Source organism: Genypterus blacodes, unplaced genomic scaffold, assembly GCF_046128005.1.
Source record: "Genypterus blacodes isolate CSIRO-AG114 ecotype Tasmania unplaced genomic scaffold, CSIRO-AGI_Gbla_v1 ptg000156l_1, whole genome shotgun sequence".
Taxonomy (NCBI): Eukaryota; Metazoa; Chordata; class Actinopteri; order Ophidiiformes; family Ophidiidae; genus Genypterus; species Genypterus blacodes.
The window spans coordinates 876795-901564 of NW_027466957.1; the positions used below are offsets into that span (position 1 = coordinate 876795).

The window sequence follows — 24770 nt, forward strand, 5'->3', positions numbered from 1 at the left end:
GAGAGAGAGAGAGAGAGAGAGAGGCCAGTATCTGATGCTGATGGAGGAGGGAGGAGGGTGGGGGGGAGGGGTCTTCAGATATATCTATGCTCAGAGAGTAAACATTATTCCAGTTTTATTCAGATATTATGACTCCAGGATGAAGATCACGCACAATGATGAAGGATGCACAGTGCTGAAACTTGATAATAGACAGCTGCATACAGACTTTGGACTCTTTGACTGTGGCTGTAATCCTTCCTTCAAAACCCGTTTGTTAAGAACGCTGACAGTCATGATTAAGACCGGAAGCAACATTGGAATGATCGCTAAATAAGGTAAACATAACACATGACACAGCAAATAAACAAAAGCGTCTGTGAGCATCACTTTTAAATCCATATTATTTTTTTTCGTATCATTTATCGTAGCGTAAACTAATAGCATAGCACATTCAGCATTTGACGTGAACTTTTCAAAGTACGTCAGTGAAAGTCAAATAAATAAGAGGCTATCGGTAAAACACGGCAACACCCCAAACACACGATAACTTGATTTAAAGTCGTTAAGGGATTTGTACAGGTGCATAATATGTTTGATAGGAAACGATCTGAGCGTTTTGGATGTTTGTCTTCCATGTTTAATGAGCCAAGCCACAGATCAGTCTGCCTCAAACTGTGCAGAGTGAGGATGAGCTTCTCCTCACTCAGGTGAACAATCACAGTCTTTAATTGTAGAGACTGATCCGCTGCCAACAGCTGATTCAAACAAAGTGAGCAAACGTTGAGACGGCCCAGACACACGGATAAGACCCCAAATTAAGGCGACAACCAAATAAAAGCATATTGGTTAAATTGTATAAGAGGCGGCACTTGTATCTGGCTTCTTTACTTCTATTCTGCTACTTGTTTCAAGCTATGGGTATGTTCCGCTTTTCCATCACTTCAATTTCTACCTTGTTTTGCATTTTAGTTCCTATGGGAATGACTATTGTTTACATACACAAGGGTAGGAACAACCAAGACACAATCTGGTGCTTTTTCACCTTGAGCCGAAATTTCAGTCTTTACCTTCTTCACTCAAAAGTGAAACCTTCCAAATATCAAATCCACATACATTCTCATTTCCCTACACACTTCCTCACATCTTAAGCATAATTTGAGATCCATTTGTGTTCATCACTCATTTCAATCTTTCCAGAATACTTCATATAAAGCGTCACTTAAACACTGGACGAATCCTCTCCTGACATTCCCATCTTAAATGTTCACGCCACAGTTTTACCCTCCCGCTCTGTAAACTTCATAACTTCAGCCAGTGAAATGTGCACCAAATATATAGAAATAAAACTCTTTCAATAATTTAAACTGTTAGTAAAGTAAACTACTCAGATTCCAAAAAATCGACATTGCACAACAGAGATAAACATGGGATAAACATGGGAACGGTTTTTGGGAACGGTTTTGGACAGTTAATAGCCACGTGTTAGCTTTTGCCCACTAGCACAGGGAACACAACAGCATTGCAAAGTGAGCACTATCAGTTGACAACACAGCCCATTGATATGCAACTCTTCATCACGTTTTGCCTGACCGACAGATTTTGCCAAAAAGGAGCGGAGGAGTCTATTGAAGTGACAACAGGTAAAAGACCAAGTAAGAGAAAAGTGAAAGCAGGGCTGATAGGAGAAAGATGAGTGGAATGGTCCAGCCTTCATAACACAGTGTCATTAGTGTGTCTATGTACAATACTACTGTGTGTAAAAGATGCATGCATGTCGACTGGAGGCGACTTTCCTCCCCTCCACGTCATGGTCCTACACTAAGCCGTCACATAAGCAGCTCTCAGGTCAGAGCTGGGACATTACAGAAAGAATGGGAATGCTTTTAAAATGGTCAACAACAAGTAATAAATTCACCTCTAATGATAATAGTTAAGATTATACTGTAGATTCTACAATGGAATGAAAGACCGTATCAACCCTGCTTTTCAGTGACAGAGATAGGGAGTGAGAGTATTTGAATAGTGTGTAGGTGTGTTTGTGAGGAGCATTTGTGTGTTTGAATGCGTGTCGAGAGAGAGAGAGCGAGAGAGAGAGAGAGAGAGAGAGAGAGAGAGAGACAGAGAGAGAGAGAGAGAAATAAGCAAAAGGAGGCTTAGGGCAGGCAGAGTCACACCCTCAACCACGCTCGCACTCATGTATCTTCCCCACCCGCTTGTATTCTAAAGCCTGGTTCAGGCAGCCCTAGCCCTCTACCTCTGCCCCTTCTTTCACCTTCATCGCCCCTCCTCTTCCTCCTCCTCCTCCTCCTCTCCCAGCCCTGCCCTCTCTCTTTAAGCCCCTCTAACGCTCACTGCTCATCCTCCCCAAACACATCATTCTGTTTGCGCTTCATGTTCTCAAAGTCAAAGTCGCTCCCGGTCGTACGTTTGTAGATGTCTTTGATGTCGTTGCACGTGGTCTCAAAGTGGGTGGTGGCATCGTAGGACGTCGAAGCGAAGATCTGGGGAATTTAGAAAGACAAATCAATGTAAGTGTACTCACATTGTTGCTTCTTTTAGAGTTATTGTTATTTACAAATGCAGATGAGAACCAAATCTCTCACCTGGCTCTCAGTCCCATCATCCGTGGGCTCATAAAGGTCACTAATAGCCACAAACCTGTCAAAGAAATACCAGAATCACTAAGTGCTGCGTACTTTGTTCAGTAATCTTTCATTAAACCATGAATGCGTGAGATGAAAGTGAATGCCGGCAGACACAGAAAGGCGTGGGACTAACTTTTGGTCGATTGGCTCCAGCAGCTCCAGGGCCGGCTCGATCTCAGCCTCGGGGTTGCTTGTTTCCACTGTGGTGCTGACGATGGCAATGTACTTCCCCTGGGCTGCCACGTTGTGAGCATAGGAGATCATGCACACATAGATGTCTGGAAAAATCCACCAAAGACGTTCAGAGAAGGAAGGAAGGAAGGACTTGATGGTGCCAATTTGACTTGGCTTCGATTACTGAGCACATTTATCCCTCACCTGAATTGCGGTTAACCTGATTCTGAGGAATGATGATCTGGCAGGAGTTGGCGTCAGAAGTGTTCTTAATGGGGTGGCTGAGGACGCAAATCACACGGATCACTTGACCGGCCTTACGCACGCGGTCCGGGATGTAGCTGGGGTCACAGATGAGCTGCTTGCAACGAGCCACCTGCAGCAGGAATGCAAGAGCAATGAAAAAGCTGCCGATCTACTCATTCCATTCTTTAAACTGCACGTGTATGACAGAATCCCTTACCTCTCCCTCAGACTTCACTCCAACCACATGGCCATCTTCCATCACGATCTCATCCACCGGTTTGTTCAGCATGTATGTGCCACCGTAGATTGCACTCAGCCTACAAAGAGAAGAAGAAGAAGCAGTCAGTGAGAATCTGAAGTGGTCATTTAATATATAGATCCCGATTATACTAGTAGAGAAAAGCTACAATATATAAGAACTGTACTTAAGATACCTGGCAAATCCCTGCGGCAGTTCTCCCAGACCGTACAGGGGGTAGAGGTAGGGGCTCTTTCCATACCGTGCCAGGGATTCACTGTACAGTTTGATACGATTGATCGTCTCCAAACAGGGAACATCAAGATAGCTGCCGGACAGAGGAAAGGAAGATAGAGCAGTTATTCTGGACTTGAAGGTCTGCAAAGTGAGCACTGAGTATCAACTAAATTAATTTAACCTTAACTTATTCCTGCCTTCATTAATATATTGTTGTTCTTTGAAAGCAAACTGTCAAAGACTTGCTGTTCTTACTCATCTGTCCTGTAGAGGGCCAGGGCGTGGCCAGTGAAGTCAATGACATCCTGGCCGAGGTCAAACTTCTTGTAAACGTCCCTCATGGTTGTGGATTTGGGATCCACGCCTTCAAATGTCTTGGGGTCATTCTCATCAAAGTTGGCCACAAAGACTAAGAATTTCCGAAACCTCCGCTTCTCAAACATTCCCATCAGATCTGGAAATTCAGACAGAATATATCAATATGATTCTAATGATGTCACTTATTGTAATGACATACAGTGACTCCAGGCCACTTACTTGAAGCTAGTGCCTCAGTCTCCGTTGATGGCACCTTGTAGATCTTTCCTCCCTTGTAGACAAAGCTTCCTTCCACCACTTTGAAGTCCAGGTATCGTGTAACTTCTGTGTATAACAGCATCTTCACAAGCTGACCTGCAATCATAATGTCAGACATACACACACATTCAAATTTAATATCCGTCACACAATCACTATTTTGCATCAAAAGTAAAGAAATAGAGACTTATAGATAGAGACACTTGAATGGAAGTAATCAGATTAGTCAGACATAACAGAAAGATAACAGAAAATGTTATATTTATATGTTTAAAACTGTATATTGTGTACAAACTTGATCATTTGGGACTGACCGTTGGCCATGAGAAACTTGGGGATGAGGTCAACATTCCAGTCTCTTCCCCTGCCCATTGACTCAGGTGGGCTTTCTGGGAGATTGAAGCGCTTGTACAGCTGCAGATGAGGAGAGAACAGGAAACAGAAACATCAACAACATCCTGTGAAGAAGGAATCCAAGCTGCTCACAGGATCAGCATCACAGGAGGCAGTGAGCAAATAGGAGACAGCAGCTGAGGCACAGAGGAACTGGAGGTAAAATGTGATGTAGTGAGGGATGTAAAATATATTGATTGCTTTTATGGATCCCAGGATATCATGAGCAAAGCCTTTTACCTCCTCCAGGGGGGTGATAGAAGAGCTCTCGCCTCCATAGTAGGGATTTCTGTCCATGTGCAGGACCTTTTTTCCATTGACAGACATGATCCCGGACAGAATGCATTCCTAAAGAAAATAATGTTAAATACAGATCAACAATAATGGACATATGTGCACAAAGAGCTGACTACAGAAGGGCGTTGCTTAAGGATGAACTTAGACATGTCACAATAAAAGGACAGGACGTTTTCAGATCATGATGCAGGGAGACACGTTACAGTGTGTGCGCATGCGCGACAAGAACCGTTCACACGTATAAGACAGTAATAACAATATAAAACAATAATAAAATAATAATAAAATGTAAAATATTTTCAGTTTTCAACTCAAAAAGCAGCATTTGATTCTGTCTCTAAAACGGTCAAGATGTCAAATGTTTCACGTTTGAATCAGAATATTATAAAAGTGTTTGCTGAGGAGGGATGAGTGTGTTTGATTTGTGCCGCAGAGGGTGTGTGAAGCGGGGACCGGTGGGCTCGGTGTGACTGGGTGAAGCCACGCTCAGGCCTGCGGATGAAGGCCTGTCTATGCAAAGAGGACCATCACACACTGGGGTTACGCCTAAAAGATGCTGCTGGGTGTAACACAATACCAACACTGTGCTGGCCGCTGCTGCTGAAAAGAAATAAATCCCTGGGCCCATTGTGTTTATTAGAATATGATTTACTAACAGGGTTGTGGACGTGGCTGTATTAACTCGACATTTCCTGGAAGAGACATTTCTTATTCCTTTTTTCTCCCGCTGATGGTACCAGCGCGTAAGAGATGCAGCAGCCTTTCCCTTCCCTTCTCTTCTCCGACAGGGTGGGGAAGCTAGCGGGCCCCGGTCTCCTCCATGCAACAATTTGGGAAGTTTCCACAGATATATGTATTGTAATTATGTAGTTTCAATAAAGTACTTACTGTGAGTCCGGTGCCCAAAACGATCACATCATATTCCTCATCCATGTTGTATCAGCGCTTGTCTCGCCCTCTTTTTGCCTTGAAATGAAGGGTATTGAAGGAAACTGAGCCACTGAGTCCACAAAGCCCGAACTGACTCCCTTTCTTCGCCCGAGCGCTTTAAATGTCTCCTTGAAAGTTAGAAAGAATTTGATTTACTGATCATCGGACAGAAAATGACGAATGGAATATTACTGTCCAACACTGTCACCGGCGAGGACGACCAAAGATGGCCCTGTACGCGGAACCACCCTTAGATCAGAATCCCTGCGCGTCGGTAAGTAGTGCGCGTCCCCTGCTTCTCTTCCCTATGTAGTTCCCACAACCACACAATGGACAGAAGCTGACGCGCTGTTTGTAATAGGACACCGCGCATTGATCTCGCTTTATAGAGCAAGCGCGCCCATGTCCGGGTGGATTTATGGTCTTGACTCCATGTTTAGGGTGTTTAACGTTTTATATACTTTGACTCAGGACGCGTGGTCCATTATTTCCTTCATATTCTTCCTTTACTGCTGAGGAAGGTGCAGCAGCGGCGGCGTTGCGTGCTATTTGTATCCCTCCGCCACCTCAGCTGTAGAATGGAGTTCCTTTCACTGAGCGCAGTCGTTTTTCCGTATTAACCCATTTAAGCATTCTACTTGTATGTTTTTGTTGCTCTTGTTGAATTGTATTTACTCAGACATATTTGACTGAAGTGCCATAATGACGTGAATGCTAAATAGACGGTCAGACTTTAGCGTTATCAGCACCATGGACAGTTGCCAGGTGTTGATGTTTTTAATTGACAGGTGGCAGAGGTCAGTGTTCACCTTTTTGGGGTTCATTTCATTGTAAACAAACCGCTGCTGTGCTTTACTGAGACAGCTTCGGGTGTTCGATCAGGAAGAGCACTGAAAGTACTGTGATTACTGACATTTAGAAACCTTAAAATTGCGTTACAGCTGCAAAATGGACTGTTGCTTTTGTCCAAAACGATAATTGTGAAAATATTAGTCTGTACGGGGACGAAAGTGAGCGAATCATGGTGTAAAAATGTAGCGTTTGTGGGCAGGGCGAAGCTGAATGAAAGAGGCAGGAAGTCTGTCTGTTCACCATGACAGCACATGACTGTCAGCTGGTCTGGGTCACGTGACGGCTCGAGCATTGCGGAAAAGAACAGGAGAATGTCAACTCAAGTGCGGTTATTGGGCTTTATTGCCTTCTTGTATGCATTTGTCGCTACGGGGGACTCGACCGCTCAAGTGCCACTTTTGTTGTGGTCTAATGACAGGTAACATGGAGTTTATTTTCCGCGTTTGTGTCTCAGTATACTCAGTTAAAAAGAGCGACACAGCTCGTCTTCGTGCTAATGCTAACACTTCTAGCTAAGTTAAGTTATAGTTTCCCCAGCTGGTGTTCCGCATTAATTTGTGACCGTGTTAAATGGTAACGCTAGCTTACATGCTTCGGTGGCTTATAGATAGATTTTTTTTCTGAACAGACATTTGTGACACTGATGGCTGACTTTTGCATTCGTAGGTAAACATTTAGAAACTAGTAATCCATATGGTTGGTGTTTAAAGTGACTGTGCTTAAGTTACAGTTTTATAATTATTCTCTTCTTGTGATTTAAATTCACAGAAGTCTAAATTTCTAAAATAAATGAAGATAGTTTGTATAAAAGCGAAAATGGAGAGAAAATGTCATCCTATCTCCTCCCATTTTCAACATCAACATGCAACAACCGTCACTTTCAGGCTGAAGTCACCAGTTAACACGGGCACTAGTTGGTTAACACCAGCACAGCCTAAAATGGATTTTTGGCAACGTCAGAAATGACTTTTCCCTTTTTGAATGTGCTCCTTTTTCAGGTTGCCACCATTGGCTTCACCAGCAGCTGGCCACATTACATCCAGGGAGCAACTGAAGGAGTTCCTCAGCTCTGCATTTGGCTCTGGATCACACACAGTTCTGCTGTTTCTGCAGGACAAGGTCAGTCTGTCAGAGAGATTGACCACAGATTTGTGGGCTAGTATAAAACAAGCCCATGTATGTCTTAGCTGAATTACACCGGGCGATATTGAGTCATGTGTTGTCACTCGTGATGCTCTGGTATTCTCATTCTGGTGTGACATTGAGTTTTGGCATTAGAGCTACTTCCCGTTTTACAGTTCCCCCTTTAATGCGTCTATTTTCCACCCTTGCTGTTTCAAACATGGTTGATGAAGGGATTGCTTGATGTTATAGAGTCGCACTGCAATTTACATGCTTTCAAGATACTTGTCCTGCCCAGGAGTGGGAAAATGTCAGGGTACATTCTAGAACTAGAACACATAGAAACACTCACATACTCGTATTTACGTTCTATGCCACAATACCAACAAACTCTTTCCACTGACAAAATTAACCTGTATGCTATTGTCCTCTGCAGTTGAGCAAAGATGACTTCACAGTGTTCGGTGGCGTGTATGGAAACAAGCAAGATGGCGCCTTCCAAAACCTCGAGGTACGATCTGCTTTTATCAGGCATTGGATTCACTTTCGGTTTAAATGAGGAGCGCTGTCACTCTAATAAGATTGTCAATTTTCCCCTTCCCCTTTGGTCTCCAGGCTGCACTGCAGTCTTCCTCCTCGTCAGTGGTGCTTCCTGCCTTAGAGTGGTCTGGCATCTCAGCCATCCCGGCTCTGCTGCAGGAGAAACTGGGCGCTTCGCCGGTGCTTACAGATGCAGACACCCTCTCACACCTCAGCCTCAACACGACCGGCAGCAATCTCCTGCTCATCAATCTTCCCTACTGTACAGGGTGAGGCCTGGTTTATGTTCTGCTGTAAGGAGTTCATTAATAGTAGTATCATTTGAAACTCATTTTTAACTATTCTTTTTTTTAAGATTGCACGTGTCATGCAAAGAAGTCCTACACAATAATGGTAAGTTCTGATTATAACATCTTAACAGTAGATCATTGGAAATGTAAGAAATGTGTCATTGATTTTGACGAGCATAGTATGCAAATGAAATCCTATTTTGTTTTCTAACAGACAGGATTATCGGTGAAGTTCTGGGGATTATGAAAGCCAAAAATGTGCCGTACACTGCCATATACACCGGACTGGAGCCATCACGAGTAAGATATGCAAGACCCAGGCCTTATTCCATTATTTCTTTAGTATCATTGCAGAGTGTGTAGGAGTTACCTTGTTTCCGTGTCTTCACAGGTGATTTCAGAGCTCTCCATGCCCAGTCAGCCCGTGGGCCGCTCTCTGCTTGCGACAGCTGCTGATGCTGTAAAACCACCCATCGTGTTTAGTCTGTTAGGTTCTCCTTGCATAATGCTGTGGGTGCAGAACCTCACGGTCAGTTTTACAGTAGGGTCCTCGTGGATCGACCTCAGTGCAGACACGCCGTCTCTTACAGGGTCTCACTGCGATAACAGCAGCGCACTGTAAGAAGGCTTTTTTTCCCTATTTCACAATAAAACATACATGGTTGTGTTAAACAGAGCAATTAAGTATTTATATACCGTTTCTTTTTCCTCTCCTTAGGCTTGTCCTCAATTATCCAAGCATTGTCTTAAGGTAAAGAGGGAAATTATTGAGTTGTATAAGTTACTCTTGACCTGAGCCTTGATATTCACCAACATTCTTCTGTTGATCTCCAGCTTTGCCATGAGTCAGCGGTTTTACCCGGTGTCTGCGAGGAACTGGTTCACCCTGGACTCTGTGCAGCTGCAGTTTAACGGCTCCACAGCATCCTACCTCGGCAGCCGCGGCATCTACGCCCCCGCCGAGTATTCCTTCCACTGTCAGTCTGTCACCACCTTCCGAGACGCTCTGCTCATACTGAACAACACCAACGAGGCAACGGCTCAGTGGAGGCTCAACTTCATCGATTTTCAGGTACGTCAACACCGAGCGGGACTTTCTATTCTGCAGCTCGCTCGCCTGCTGCCGTTCCATACAGTACAACACTGTCTGCCTCGTTTGTTGTGGTATAAACACTTATTTTGAATACACAGATCCAGGGCTTCAAATTGGTGAACGGAACCAACTTCTCCTACGCCAGCGACTGTGCCGGCTTCTTCACTGCAGGGATCTGGATGGGCCTGCTGACCTCGCTGCTCATGCTGCTCATTCTGCTCTACGGGCTGCACATGATCATGCAGCTTAACACCATGGACCGATTTGATGACCCCAAAGGTCCATCTATCTCTGTGCCTCAGACAGAGTGAATCAGTCCCCCCACCACACACACACACACACACACACACACACACACACACACACACACACACACACACACACACACACACACACACACACACACACACACAGCCTGAAATCCACCAGTGCCTCTCAGCAGTGGGCTTTTGTTTGACGATGCTTGTGAGGTAGATTGCTCATTCGTCCTTCCTCGAATGCTCCAGCTGCTGTCTTAGGGAGACTCTAAGACTCATTCCATATCATCTCTGTGTTTAAGCAAGTGCCAAAATGTGGAGAAAAATAATGTTTAAGGTGATTTTGCGTGCATGAGCTGAAAGATGAAGTGCCACTGTTTTCCAGTCAGGATCCTTTGCACAGTAAACCAGAGAATGCCTTCACATGTAAACACGAATGTACCTGCTGGATGTTCAGACCTCAGCTCTTTCTTCTTCTACTTCTCCCAACTCGACTTTAATTTAAGAACTACTACTAATGGAGGAATTGGTTGTATATATTGTGTTAAAACTGTCTTTTGACATGTTTCTAAAATGTTTCTGCATTGCCTTAGATCCCTAAACCGTTTGCCTTGGCTTCTTTGTCACTCCATAAAGTGCCACCACTGCAATGCAGTTGTTTCTTGACACCTAAGTTATTTACAATAATAAATGATTTCCGTGATTAGACTCTCAGGTGAATCATGTTTGAGCTCTGCCTTTGTTCAAAACTGTGCAGTTGCCAATGAATTGCTCTAAAGTGTTTCGACGTAAATAAAAAATATTGGAAAATAATTGTAATGGTGTTTTGATTTGTTTGTTCGAACGGAAAGTTAATAATTAAACGTTACGCACTCTTTATACACAAAGAACTGTGTGCGTAATGGACGGTAACCGTGGTTACCGGAGTCCAAACAAGACGAAGCGAGGAGGTGATGGCAGGTCAGCTAGCATAGCGGGGTTCTATTCTATTAGCATTGATTTGACACCGCCAAAATGTCGGCGGCTCCTCTGCACTCAGTCTCCTTCGGCAGCTGTCAGGAGAGGAAACTTTTCCCCCAACATTTTGCGCCAAACCGGCTCGGAAACCAAATGTCCCGTGAGGAGGCGCCACACCTCGGCCCCGGCCGCTACGAGCAGCAGGTCAGTGCCGGATAGAGAACTCTACAATCACATTCCAACCTCTTTGTGGTAATACGCGTTATCATATATAATAATAATAATAATAATAATAATAATAATGTCCCTCACAGTTTGGAACCATCGTGTATGAATTACAGCAGAGACCGGTGAGTAAGAGAGGATATGTGGTTTCTGCGAGGACAGCTGCTCGGTTCCTGCCCCACAACAAGGTACACACACACACACGCACACCTGGTTGATGATTTCTGCCTCAGATTTGTAGAAGGAAGTGCTGACAGGTTTATCAGAGAATTAAAAGTCATAGTTAAATGTGATCTAGCAGTGATAAACACCCAAAGCTCCCTTAAACTTTATCTTTTATACTTTATCAGTGTTATCTGGAACTAAGTTATGACCATAAATAGTTGTATTTTTATGTAATCCTTCAATCTAACCCCACAAACACGAGCTAAGTAACTAACTAACCAACCCATCATCACAGACAGCCACGCCTTCACCTCAGAAGTACCAGCAGGACCAGAGCCAGTCCAAGGTCCCCCCTCCTGGCAGGACCCCTTTCAGCTCGACCACGCAGAGGTTCCAAAGCAGGTCCAGCACTGCTGAGCAGAGCCCGGGGTGAGAGAGCAGCGCCGCAGACAGACACACTCATGCTGCAGGTCAGCGCTGTGGTGCTGAGCTTGTTGTTATTTTGTGACCCCAGGCCCGGCAGATTCTCTCTGGACGTGGAGACTAACAGGAAAGTGAGCTGGCCCATGCGCTTCGGGAGGCCGGACTGGTCCAAACTACCTCAACTGGAGAAGAAATCCCTCAGGGTGAAGGTGAGGAGGAGGAGGAGGAGGAAGACTCAGGACAAAGGCTCATTATGAGGAATTAATAATATCATAATATCATTTAATTCTGTCATGAAAAGTCTTTAGACGCCTTTAGTCCGTCCCCCTGGGGTGCTTTTATAATTTAGAAGAGTTAAAGTTTAGGAAATGTGTCAAATAATACAGTTGCTGCTTAAAAATAAGAAATGAAAATAGAAATTCAGGCTGAATGAAGCTAAATCTGCTCCTCTTGTGTTCTCTGCAGCTGAACAGTGAGAAGGAGCTCCTGAAGCAGCGCAGCAGAGTCGCCTACCTGAGTTTGTACTTCTAACTATGTGTTCCAGTGTTAACCAGTGTGTGTGTGTGTGTGTGTGTGTGAATGTGCCTGACTCAAACAGCCGTGAGGGGTGGAAGTGAAGAAAAAGATCCCATAAAAAGCTTTTTAAAAAAACAAAAAAACGGAACCCTTCTTTATTCACAAAGTGAGTGGATTCCTGTGTCGTCTCTATTTTACACCTTACAAAATGAAAACGCTCTCAATCTAAACGGAACACGAAAGCGGGAGAGAATGGTGAGGCGGAGGTAAAGAAAAAACGCCAGAACGAGTGAAGCGGTTAACGACAGTACTTGGGGAAAGCTGGTCCTGGTCCTGGTCCTGGTCCCGGGACACACGGTCGGCTGAGGCCAGAGCGAGTCTGTTTTCAGTCCTGTATTTAGTTCATTTCTTCCTCCTCACTTTGGGTTTCTTGACCGGTCGGAGGTACGGGTTGTCGATCACGTTGTCCTCGCTGGCCTTGGCGGAGGGAACGACGGCGCCGGAGGGAAGCAAGGAGTTCTCCTTGTCGGCTCCGGGATCGTCCTGAGGTGGAAGGGGCGGAGGAAGAGACAAAGGATGAGACCGTGTGTCCACTTTTAAATCCTTCTGCACTTATTTTCTACATGTTTGCATCTGCGTCTAAGTTACAAATGAAGACATTACACATCTACATCAAACTCTCAGCGAGTCCCAGCCTTCAAACTCACCGTGATGAGGTTTCCTGTTGCGTTCTCGCTGTCCGTCTGGTCGTCCTGCTCCGACGAGTCCGTCTCCTCCAGCGTCTGCAGTTCCAGCTCGGAGGGCAGGAGGGCGCTAAGGTACGGGATGGTGATGGGCTGAGCTGCTATCACTGACGACAGGAACACAGAGCAGGGAGACAGCTCAGACCGACACAACGTGAATATCTGTCTGTGACGTGTGCTGAAGCTCGTTGGGAGTGTGGCTCACGTGGGAAGGCGGTGATGTCGTCTTTGAAGAGGCTCTGAGTTTCTCCGGTTTTGGCCATGAAGCGAGTGAGCGCCCGCTCCACGTCTCTCCTCTGCGTCGCCGCCTTCTCCCTCACCACCTGGTAGTCTGACACGGGCTCTCTGAACGTCTGAGTGCAGACAAGAAACACTCAAATCACTTTTTCAAAGTATCCGTTACGTATAATGAAGGTTGGACCGCGTCGGTTGCCTCCCTGATGGGATTCTGCTCACGTGGATAGGAGGAAACGTGCAGACTCACCGGTGTTTTGATGTAAGTGTGGGGGTCGGGGAAATCTGGGAAGTGGCTGGGAATGTGAGATGGATGTGTGCGCTTCTGTCCGGCTGATAGAGCTTTGGGAGTCACGGGTGCGTTCGTCACCGGAGCTGGAGTACGGAAAATCCACAAAGACATTGGTTCGCATTCCCAAACTCGTCAATCATCCATCAGTCAATCAGTTTCATCACAGTGGAGAGTACTTACGCGCTGTGATCACCATCCTCTGTGACCTCTTGGCGTAGACGGGCAGGGTGTCCACGTTGAAGCCTGCAGTGACAAGCACACATCACAGCATCAGGGTCAAGGTCAAGAAAGCGTCGCCATGGTTTCATTGACGTGGCGCACTGGTGGACTTACCCATTTCGATGAGCGTAACAACGGCGTCCGACAAGGTGGGGACACTCCTGGCCGTGTGTTCGCAGTACGCTTTGGCACAGCGGCCGATTTCACTGATATCTGGAGAGGAAACACACATAAAAGAGCAATAAGGTGACGTCACTGATTGTCCTGTCTACACTACACGATCATCAGGTTGGAGATTGAGACGTACAGCTCTGCATCATCTCGGTGAGCGTCTCCACCGCCGCCTTCTCCGCGCTCTCAAAGCCGCACTCCGTCAGCAGGGCGCTCACCACCACCTGCAGGGTGCGTCGCCGGGCCAGGTGGTAGTTCTCTGCTGGGCTGGTGGCGGCTTTACTGCCTCCCACGCGCTGTGAAGACAACACAGGGCTCATCACGGTGTAAACATACCTCCACCAAGGCTGAAGAAGCCACAATAAAGTTTATCTCGCTCTCAGAATAATGGCTTATCTAATGTAATGGCATAATAATGGCTTTCTAATGTCAACACTGTTTCGCTTCATCAGCTTGTTGGAGGCTTTTGCTCCGTTTTGCAATTCAAATCTAACAATCCGTATCTATCATGCTGGATTCATTTTGAACGGATGGACCAAAATGGACACATAAACAAAAACCCCCTCTAAGGAAGACATGACGCTCAGGTGTGATGATGTAACTGTAGCTGGGGACACGAAAACAATGCCTATACATAATTTACTACAATGTACATCTAGCGACCTTGACTTTGGAACCTATAAGTATAACTTCTTATCATTATTAACTAGACTGTGTATTTATTAGCGTAACCAAAACAACATAAAGCCTCACTTTACAACGCTCGTACTGTCTGTAGGTGTAGATGTAGTTTCAGAGAAGTGAAATGTGATGGATTCGCACACTATTCTGTCTTTATAAATCTGCTGTATTGATTTTTGTAAGGACATTTTAATAAACGGTTGAGCGTTGTTGCTGGTAAATGCACTGTGTTACGCTAACGGGCTAAGCTCCCTCTTACCGCCCCGAGGTTGAGTGAGGCTCCTGATGCCACCGCCGGATCCGCCATCTTTAACCAAATAAACTCCACTTCCTGATTAAAACTATCCACAGGAAGATTAATGTCGTTCGTCTTTAGATCATTCAGCCGCTGCTAGTAAACATGGTACGGATATGTGACGTCACTTCCGCGAACCAGTCGGATGTATAAATCACACGAGAGTTGTTGTTGTCGCCCTCTAGTGGCTATTTATGAAATTGCAATCTCTTCTCTGGTGCCAGTCCACGTTGGCATTATTTTCTGTGAACATTTCTCAGTGTTTTGGTGTCTCTGCTATCTGATATTATAGAAAGACTTTTAATTAAATAGATATATCAGTAGTTTGGCTCAAATCTTGTGTGTTGAGCCTGTGGGGGAAAACAGTGAGTGTACACACACACGACAGGAATCCGGGCGTTCTAAAATCATAAATAAAATATAATACATTGTAAACACTCAGATTAATACAGGATCTGAAACGTTGACTTCCTCTTTGATTTTGGTCCAATCGAGCATTCACAGACAAAGATTATTTTTAAAATGAAATTAGGTCAACTCCCAAAGCGACATCCAAATGAATATTCATAAGAGTGGTTGTTTGCATGGTGCCTGTGTGTGTGTGCGTGTGTGTGTGTGTGTGTGTGTGTGTGTGTGTGTGTGTGTGTGTGTGTGTGTGTGTGTGTGCGCGTGTGTAATTGTGCTCAGTTTAATTTGCATGAGGTTCTATCTACCTCTCCTATCCATCCTTCCTTCCATCCTCCCTCCCTCAGAACATTGAACATTGAACAACATGCACGGTTGGTGTGTGTTGCATGGTGACATACATTGATTGACATCTTTGGAATCTGGCTGAACTCAGGAACAACCTTTCCCCTGGTTAGCCAGTTCAAGTCCTGTTTTGTTTGTAGACTTTACACAGTAATGCAGTCTTTATTTGGTCCAGGAGGGAATCAAAATGTTCCTGTCCCTGAGTGAGTCATGTTTGTTCTGAGCCTTTCTGTTTACCTCTGTTGGTAAAAGGTTGAGACTGTTTGGAGACTGCTATCCCATATTTCTGGCTTCTGCTCTTTGAATGGGCCGTCTGTCTCTGGACATGGATTCTAAGTCAACCCTGCTGTGGTTGGGGGTGTGGCAGGTCAACAGTGTGCAAATGTGGAAACTGTTCCGAACTGAAAATGTTCCTCCTTGGTGAAAACGCACGGTGGAAAAGTACAATATTTTACAGGAGGATGACATTTATGATGTATAACAAAAAATGCTTAAAAACTAAAAGGATTTCTTAAATTTAAAAGCCAAACCACTGCACAAACAGCCATTTTTGTCATTAAAGTAGTTTCCATTCATCACTGAAGTCTTTATATAGTATCCAGCTCAGTGGAATCTGCTGATTTATAATTAAGTGAACTGGCAGACATTAATTGCTATTAGAATATTAGAACTGCAGCAAACTATTTTTCAAAACACTTGGGGCCAAATTCACGAAATTCTACATTTATGTGTTTTTATGACGCTGCTGCTTAAATTTAAAGTAACTACATCTCCATAATAAACCGTATCTGCTGGACTGATGTTCCCATGCTGGAACTTGTTGCTCCAAATCCCTTTGCTAATCCCGGCTCTGCCATCTAATCTGCTGATGAAGCACAGTGCAGCCTGGTAATTGGTTTGGAGGTTTACTCAGTGAAACCAGCAAGGTCAAAGAATGAGGTGAAGAGCAGCGGTGGTGTTTCTCCTCTAATAGAGGGCGGGAGTCAAAGGTGAATAAAAGCAGCAGCATCACCAAGATAACTGCAGATTCTGCACACAAGCTTTATTGATGAGCACAAGGGATCAACAGCTGTAGAATGCATGAAGATAAAGATAGAGATGAAGATAAAGCCACGTACAGACTGAGAAAACAAGCAGGCTGTCTTTCGTTTAGCTTTTCTGTGGAGAAACATTTTTACAGTAAATATACATTAAAGTCAATCATCTTCTGACAGGTTGGTCACAGATTGGCTTGTTGTGGATATCACCATGGAAACTCCACTGTTACTGATAAGTCACTTTGCAAACACAGTATAGTTGTCACATACAGATTTGTTTTCAGGACAAATTTTTCATTAAAAAGAGGAAAATACTTTACAAAATAACCACAAACAGAACACAAAACACTTGATGTAACAAAATCCTAAAACTTAGAGACGCTGGATACAAAGCAGACACATACTGAACAGAGTAGACTACATGACTGAACTGCAGCAGTAATCATGCAGGTTATAGAATAATGCATTACATCATTACCATTCCTGAAACAATAAACAATTACATTTTAAACAATAAGTAACCATAGTTACAATAAATCTGAGTAAGTGCTGTGATGGAGCAAACGTTCCTGATCAGAGGCCAGGAGGCGTGGTCTTCCTCACTCTGCATGAGATCTGACCTCCCAGCAACACAGCACACATGAATCCCTTCATAAGAGAAACACTTCCTCCAATACTGTACGGTTACATCCAGTTTAAATCTACACTGTGCAGCTGGACGTGTCCGGTGCACTGAGTGTGTAGTTTCCTGTGTTTTCACATCTGTCAGAGAGTCGACTGCTTTTCCTTCTCAGCAGCGAGGAGCTACTGACCACAAAGCAGCTGCATGCTGAGTCAGCACAGCAACACTGACCTGCAGACGGCACAAACACACCGAGTTAGAGACGCACATGTTTGTCTGATTAGGTGATTGTTACTTAAAACATATAGTATATGTAGATGATGTTTCGTTTGTGTTCTATACTGAATTCTATCAAACATGTTGTTAATATGTGCACATATATTTTATGTGTGCCGGAATCTGGAATCTGCATGTTTGTGTACATTCATGTCCTTATTGTAATAAAAGCAGAATGGATCATCCTACCAGTAAAAGGCTTTTTTTCATGTAAGCTCCATGCAGCTTTCACATGACAGAGCACACTCCAGTCTGCACAGCCTTGGTGCTTCGATTCTTACCACACCTGAAAGCAAAAGAGACAGTTTCATCATCCATCTGTCCTCCTGCCAGAGTGGAGAGTTAAGTTCTGAATGTCAACATACGAACCCATTAAGGTTTGTGGGCTCTGAGTGGGAGGCGAGCCTGGCCTGTTTGGATATAGCCGGTACGTGGTGGGAGCTGTTCTGACTCTGGCTGGTCTTCAGAGGGGGGTTGTGGCTCTTGACTTCACTTGGATTCGCGAGCAGGGACATTTGATTTGTCCCAGATATGTTCCCATCGATTTTCACCTCTGTGGGGTCAAGCCTGTCTGGATCCAGATGTTTGTGATGTTTGGCTGGGGCAGACGTGTCCCCCACCTTGACCTGTGGGATCGTGCTTTGAATCTTGATCAGCTCTGAGTTAGCCTGCTGCAGCTTCTTCATGTGGTTGATCGCCACAGCAGCGGTGATGGCTTGCTGTGAAAAACACGCAGACAACAGATCGACAGAATTATTAGTAAAGAAATCATTCTGATCAGTTAACTTCAGTTACTGTGACAGCAAAGCTCCTGCCTCAGCCACCAGTGGTCTTGATTATAAATGAGCCGGCCCTCAAAGACCTCAACATGTCTCAGTCAAGAAATTAGTAAGGACGGACCTTCCACTTGGTCTTGGCAAAGTTCTTCTGGATCTGAACGCTGACAGAATAGTAGATGTCCTGGCTGCGGGCCGTCTTTCCTATGATCCTGAATGGGACAGATGTGAGGGTTAATCAGTCATGCAGCACTGTGTGGAAATAAGATTCCTTCATGTACTTCATCAACATTGAGCTGTAGGGCTACATAATAAAATAGAAATGAATAAATAAATGATGGAGACTTACCAGGGATGCCTGAGCGCTTGCTCAATAGTGTAACGCATGTCGGGATTCTTCTGCATCATGTTGCGTATGAAATCTTTCGCTGCACAAACACAACATGACAGATGTTTGGGTTAGATGGGTCGTGTGTGAGCTGTGTGTGGCATCTCTGCAAAGTCTCTACGGGATTACCTGATTCAGATATGTCGTCCCAGGACGGGGAGTCAAACTCATACTGCGCCTTCATGATCTTGGAGAAGAGTCTTGATTCACTTTCTTCATAAAAAGGGGGGTATCCACACAACCTGCAGAGAAAAGATCAGCATTCAAGATTACAGCAAATAAGAAAGAGCGTAGAAAGGTTTTCACTCAGGCTACAACACTGTGGCAGAGCGTTTGTTTATGTATGTGCAGGGAATGGTCACTAGATGGTGCTGTGACCTACTTATTGTGTCATTACGCATTCATTTGCAAGGTTCAGCTGCATGTGTAATCATTCAGATGGCGTGTTTATGAAGTTAAATTTGGAAGCTGTAGGTCACAGGGGTTTTGCATTGGATTGTATTAGACAGAAACTCACAGGATGTAGGTGATGACGCCAATAGACCAGCAGTCCACTGCCTTGCTGTAAGGTTTCTGTGCCAAAACCTCTGGAGCTGAAAGTTAGAAAATGATATCAAATATATGCAACAGACCCCCCAACCCCTTATGATTCTCACTTTAATTTAAGATACACCATTGAAGTGGGCATGGAGCCTCTAGGGGGCACTGTTTCAAAGTACAATTCCCAAAAGCTTACTTCCTGTGTATATTACTGATGTTACTTCCTCGTGTCTCCTATTTCTTTAATAATCATACCCCACTAATGTATCCATACATCAGTTGTTGTCATATATTTCCTTACCCACATATCCTGGAGTGCCGCAGGCTGTCGACATGATGTCATTGTCGATCATCTTGGAGAGGCCAAAATCGCTGATCATGACCTTGGAGTTCTCATCCTGGCTGTAGTACAGGATGTTCTCTGGCTGCACAGGGACACACAGACACAATGAACAACTTTCAACTCTGCATAGAAACATGCAACACAGGTTTAGAAGCTCGAATCTGGATCATACCTTGAGGTCACGGTGCACGATGCCATTCTGGTGCAGGTAGCTGACCGCCTGCAGCACTTGTTGGATCACACTGCTGGCATCCTTCTCGGAGTACATCCCCCGGTCCAGTATGCGGTCGAAGAGCTCGCCGCCCGCAACTCTGGAAAGGAGAAGCTGCTCCTGTCAATAACCTGAGCTCAGCCTCTTCTTAACATGATCACTTGAAAAATATCCAAAACAAAAGGCGAACTCACAGCTGCATGACGAGATAGTAATGAGTCTGACTGTCATAGAAATCCTCCATCCCAACGACATTCTCATGTTTGATCCTGTTTCAGAAGAGAGATTTGCTGTCATGTTCTGGAAATAGTGCAGGAAACCAGAGACCGGATCCACGGGACGCCCCTCTGGACCGACTATGACAGAGAGCATGACTACAAGAGCTCAGGCTGGAGGCTCATTAACATTCAGAGGGGAATCACCTTCTCAACACAGCGATCTCGTTCTCCAGATTCCGATCCCTGTTCTGTTTTTTCTTCACGCACTTCAAAGCAAACGTCTTTCCGGTCTTCTTCTCCTTCACCATATAAACCTCAGAGAACGCTCCCCTGTTAATTAGCACACAGATATAACGAGTTATTGATGATGTTATGAATGATTGCTTGGAAACAGCAAAGGAGGAGATAATACCTCTCACACTAAAAGGAAATTAGCTTCCACTCTTATCAGTTCAGGGACAATGAGCTCAGGCCTCTTGTTGTTTCATTAGGCTGCTGCTTCCACTTACAAAGAGCCAAACAGCACAATAAGACTCATTGCTTTTCGTTTTTAGCAAGGTTGTTCTTTCAGATAGAAGCAAATCATCTTATTCCCAATGTTTGCTTATGCGTTATATCCACAATTTTTATTTATTACTGGCTAAATGTTCCTATATACCAGGTTAATGTTATTTTTCTTTCCAAAACACATACTATTGTCAAATTAAAACACCTTAAAGAGCATTTTCTGTATTTTTCATCTGTGTTTGAAAGTCTTAATCTGCAAAGTAACTGGTAACTACGATCATCATCATCATCAAACATAAATATACTGAAGGTTTTATGCCTTGTGACATAAAAATGGAAATGGTTTGACCCCATTTGATCAACATAAAAACAAGTCAAGTTGACCCCAGAAGTTGTTAGCCTTTTATTATTATTAGTATTATTACTACTTTCTGCTGCTCAGTTTCCCTTCTATCTCTGTCTGGGAATAGTACCTCTACCAGCTGGATTAGGCCGATCATCCCTTATGAAATGAAGGCAAGCCATGACCTCTAGGTGCAAAGGTCAGACACTGAGCTTTAGCAGAAAACACAAGCTTCCCCTGTACAGGCCAAGCCTCTGAGCAGGGACACACACTTGACCCCTGGGGCTGAAGGGAATGGACTCAAATTAGGATCCGCAAATACTCGCAACATCTGAGGACCTTAAAACTTGTTCAACAACAATTCAAAGCTAAAAGGCGTAAAGCGTTTAATTTCCCGCTTCCTGTATTTGATCATGGGTGCAGATTTCGAAGGCGATGTTACAAAACCTCTTTACTCAACCGTTTTGTCCTTGGCTCATATTCTTTGTGTTGCATCACTGAACCTTGTTGAGACTCTCCAGAGAGATTAACAATCAAGCCCTGAAAGTTGAAAGCCTGGCAGATCCTGTTTATTTTATTTCATAAAAGACAGAGGGCCATCAGAAATCACTGATGTGCTCCCTGGAGTCTCTGTACTTGTGGAAAAGCAAATTATTATGAAAAACAGAATAAAATTGCTTTGATGAGCTTCTATTGCAAGAGGACAACTGGGAGGTTGTTTGTGCCATGTTTGATGAGGCCCTGCGGGAAAGGCTGCATTTGGTGATGTATGCAATTTCCAGTCTCTGCTGGATCGTCGCGATGGAAAAAGGGAAGACGAGAGGACGAAGACAACGCTTGAGTGTACACCTGAGAATGGGGCCCGATAGCTTGATGGGCTCTATTTGTTCACACTATTATCTGACTCTGTGTGATCACTTGTGTGTGTGTGTTTGTTTGTGTGTGTGTGTGTGTGTGTGTGTGTGTGTATGTGTGTGTGTGTTGAACAATTTTGGCAAGTTGTAAATTCGTCACTGATTATTGATCTGGAGGACTTATATGTCATGAGAGACGCGCTATACTGTGAGTGTGTCTCAGCTTTATGATGAAGCACTCAAGTGGGCTTTGCCCACTTTGTAGTCCAATCAGCTAAAACCCTTCGGTAGCCTCTTAAGTCCTGATGGGAAGTGACCGCGCACCTTTATTACCTCCAACAAGGAGGTTATGGTCTCCCCTACATCTGATTCTTTGATGTTGTTTTTTAAAGAACCCATTAAAAAAACCCATTAACACTATGAGTCATTTATGATACTTAAGTTACCAACCTCAATGAACAAAATCAAGCATATTTATCCCATTAATAGGTGGACGTTTGTTTAGATTTGGATGATAAATAAAGCAATGAAGTCCTTATCACTAATAAAGTTGAATCTTTCTCTTTGGGCAAATATATAATTAGAACCAGACAAATTTGGCCTTGTTGGAGGTATACCGTTTAATGAGCGCCCTACCAGTTTGTAATTTGCCTCTGATCTGCAGTTACCCAGCATCGTCTAATCCAGCATTACTCACCTCCCAACACACTAATGCTGACTCACAGATGACATATAAGTTAAGGTGAATTTGATGACTCTTCCCTTAAAATGAATAAAAGCTGAACTGTAACAAAACATGCCAAGGTTAATGCACAACAACACCACCGTCTTAACATTTCTCTTTTAAAGTCTTTTAAAGCCAGTTTTAATATTTCTCAAATGTCCAGATATGCTAAATATTCCCAAATGAAGATATGAATGTAGAGCTGAATGTACTCACGATCCCAACTCCTCCATGAAGTCAAAAATGTCCTGGATGTTTTCAGTGTTCTTCTTCCAAACACAGTCTGACTCTTGGCGCCCCATGTCTGCTGAAGCTTTCACAGGGATTTCTATGAGATGGAAGGAAAGACGTGAGTTCCACTCCAGCCTGTGAAGTAGCCCGAGCGCCTGTGTGTTCGATCAGCATGCAGGTAAACAAAGGCAGCAATAATCCTGTTTTAATGTCTGCTCTCCAATCATCACAATGATTAATATGAAATCCCTTTTGGATTAAGTTATCAGCGTGGCACGTGAGCAGACCTGAAGGCTTCTCTGTCTGCAGCTCTGCTCACAGTGTCTGCAGGCTGACACAGCACACGGGATGAATATGTAAGAATATGCATTAAAAAAAAAAAAAGACTGCTTCATCAAAACCAGTGTGAAAAGGTGCTGCTTGGTTTGATAAAAACAGCTCTGGGTGGAGAAGAAGAAACTGCAATGTAACTGAAAGCACAGGGCCGGATGGAAGGTGCACTAAATGAGTATAGGTTCTCACACTGTGTGGCCTTTCACCCTCTTTTCTCTTGTATAAGGGATTGACAACTCTTGACCAGATGGAACCCTGACCTGACCTTGGAGCAAGGGACTCTACACACTTTTATGAATAACAAAATAAGCACTTGTACAGCTCCAAACCAAAAAAAAAGTCCCTGAAGCCCACGGCACTAACCTGCACACTGAGTGTTCATCTCAAAACCTGTCTGCTACCAATTTACCCCAACAAAACATCAGATCCTTCGTAGCTACTTAATAGTGACAGGTTAAACCGTTAACACACATCATAATTCATCACAAGACGACGACATGTGGCGATAAATTAATGCATTTCCAAATGACTGCCAAAAGAACCAGTTGAAGAGATCCATAATGGAGGAAATGACCGACTAAATGACACAAACACACACAAGCACACACTGTTGCTTTGTCTCTCCCTGTTGCTCTGTGGCTGCAGTGATATTTTGCTCCTGCTGCTGTGTTTTCTAGCACTGCGGACATTAACACACACAGCGTGTAGACAAAAACACACGGAGGCGCAGAAACAAAAGCTGCGTTCAAGACTCAAATTCCACAACGTTAAATTAAATTCTTCACTCGAAAACAAAACAATAACAACACACCAGTCTAATGCCAACACACACACGCACGCGCGCACACTCACTCACACATACACAGAATGACAGATTAGGTTGACACTGGATGCAAACAATCGGAGCAAGTTTGCTGCAGCATCTTAGAGATTCTGCGGCAAGAATACAAATAAGCAGATATGCGACATGAAGAAGCACAGATCCATCCAACAGAACAACAGAGACTGAGCTGGATTCTCACAAAAACACTCCTACTGTGGAATAATCAGCCGGAATTACACCGAAAACCAGCATCTGATTCGAAAACACACACACATTATCTTTTAAAAAACCAAGCTGAGGAGAATATGTGTGTTTGTTTCCCCGCTGGTTCGCGTTCAGACTTACCGCTGGAGGAGCCGATGCCTGCACAGATCACCTGGTGTCGGTGTGAGACCTGAGACTTGACAGCCAAGTCTGAGGTTACATCCATGGAGAAAGCGTGGGGGCGGGGGCGTCATTCATCTTTCCTTACACTGGAGATGGACGTGCGCGTCGTACGTCATTAGAACTCCACGATTCCAGCACACACTCTGTATTCAGTGCACACCCCGATTGCCATCACAAAGATGAGGCTTCAGTTTGGTTCAGGCACAATTAATTAAAGTGCCCTGTTCTGTTTTGATTCATGACACCTTTAACAACGTCATTTAAATTGTGGGGGTTCGGATCCCAAAGAGCTGAAGGGGTGAAGACACGCAGATTAAGTAAAGGTGGAACAAAACTTTCCATTTTTAACATGTCGTGCTTTTCATTCTAAAGACAGCAGAATGACCATGAGAGAGTTTTGACGGGTTGAGTTGAGTTAACAAAATGTGTTGCTGCCTGAATGGAGAGAAAGGGTTCCTGGGCTGAATGGCCCGTGTTGTCATGGATACTGTTGGATAAGAGGATGTCATGGTCGTGTTGCATTTAAAGATGAGTTTTAAGTCAGGAGAGAATTCATCAGGCTGAATGGAAACAGCAACTGATGGAATGGCAGAAATGCTCAAAGGTGTTTCACA

General features: G+C 44.2%; 5 protein-coding genes across 5 annotated transcripts; 2 read left to right on the forward strand and 3 right to left on the reverse strand.

Annotated features, from left to right (window-relative positions):
* Positions 1–98: 98 nt before the first annotated feature.
* gdi1 (GDP dissociation inhibitor 1) lies at positions 99–5982 on the reverse strand. Its single transcript, XM_076166773.1, has 11 exons — positions 5677–5982; positions 4732–4839; positions 4413–4512; positions 4060–4194; positions 3778–3976; positions 3482–3613; positions 3265–3364; positions 3006–3177; positions 2761–2905; positions 2586–2640; positions 99–2483 (listed from the first exon to the last, which is right to left on the reverse strand). Exons 1-11 carry the CDS (start codon positions 5719–5721, stop codon positions 2331–2333), a joined length of 1344 nt encoding a protein of 447 aa, XP_076022888.1. The 5' UTR covers positions 5722–5982; the 3' UTR covers positions 99–2330.
* An 824-nt stretch (positions 5983–6806) lies between these two features.
* Positions 6807–10029, forward strand: atp6ap1b (ATPase H+ transporting accessory protein 1b). The gene is made up of 10 exons (XM_076166629.1): positions 6807–6988; positions 7569–7689; positions 8129–8203; positions 8308–8501; positions 8588–8625; positions 8737–8822; positions 8914–9140; positions 9241–9273; positions 9357–9594; positions 9714–10029. The coding sequence occupies exons 1-10, from the start codon at positions 6822–6824 to the stop codon at positions 9924–9926; spliced, it is 1392 nt and encodes a 463-aa protein (XP_076022744.1). The 5' UTR covers positions 6807–6821; the 3' UTR covers positions 9927–10029.
* Positions 10030–10790: 761 nt separating this feature from the next.
* Positions 10791–12279, forward strand: LOC143013135 (ciliary microtubule-associated protein 3). Its single transcript, XM_076166631.1, has 5 exons — positions 10791–11033; positions 11144–11242; positions 11515–11648; positions 11734–11851; positions 12108–12279. Exons 1-5 carry the CDS (start codon positions 10887–10889, stop codon positions 12171–12173), a joined length of 564 nt encoding a protein of 187 aa, XP_076022746.1. The 5' UTR covers positions 10791–10886; the 3' UTR covers positions 12174–12279.
* An 18-nt stretch (positions 12280–12297) lies between these two features.
* Positions 12298–14911, reverse strand: taf8 (TAF8 RNA polymerase II, TATA box binding protein (TBP)-associated factor). Its single transcript, XM_076166630.1, has 8 exons — positions 14758–14911; positions 13954–14113; positions 13761–13859; positions 13608–13670; positions 13386–13510; positions 13107–13254; positions 12866–13008; positions 12298–12701 (listed from the first exon to the last, which is right to left on the reverse strand). Exons 1-8 carry the CDS (start codon positions 14803–14805, stop codon positions 12561–12563), a joined length of 927 nt encoding a protein of 308 aa, XP_076022745.1. The 5' UTR covers positions 14806–14911; the 3' UTR covers positions 12298–12560.
* Positions 14912–16581: 1670 nt separating this feature from the next.
* On the reverse strand, positions 16582–24223 carry LOC143013207 (calcium/calmodulin-dependent protein kinase type 1D-like). Its single transcript, XM_076166753.1, has 13 exons — positions 24115–24223; positions 22599–22710; positions 20159–20284; positions 19931–20005; positions 19698–19836; positions 19484–19607; positions 19160–19235; positions 18772–18884; positions 18604–18682; positions 18379–18466; positions 17848–18197; positions 17668–17764; positions 16582–17433 (listed from the first exon to the last, which is right to left on the reverse strand). Exons 1-12 carry the CDS (start codon positions 24197–24199, stop codon positions 17707–17709), a joined length of 1425 nt encoding a protein of 474 aa, XP_076022868.1. The 5' UTR covers positions 24200–24223; the 3' UTR covers positions 16582–17433; positions 17668–17706.
* Positions 24224–24770: the final 547 nt, after the last annotated feature.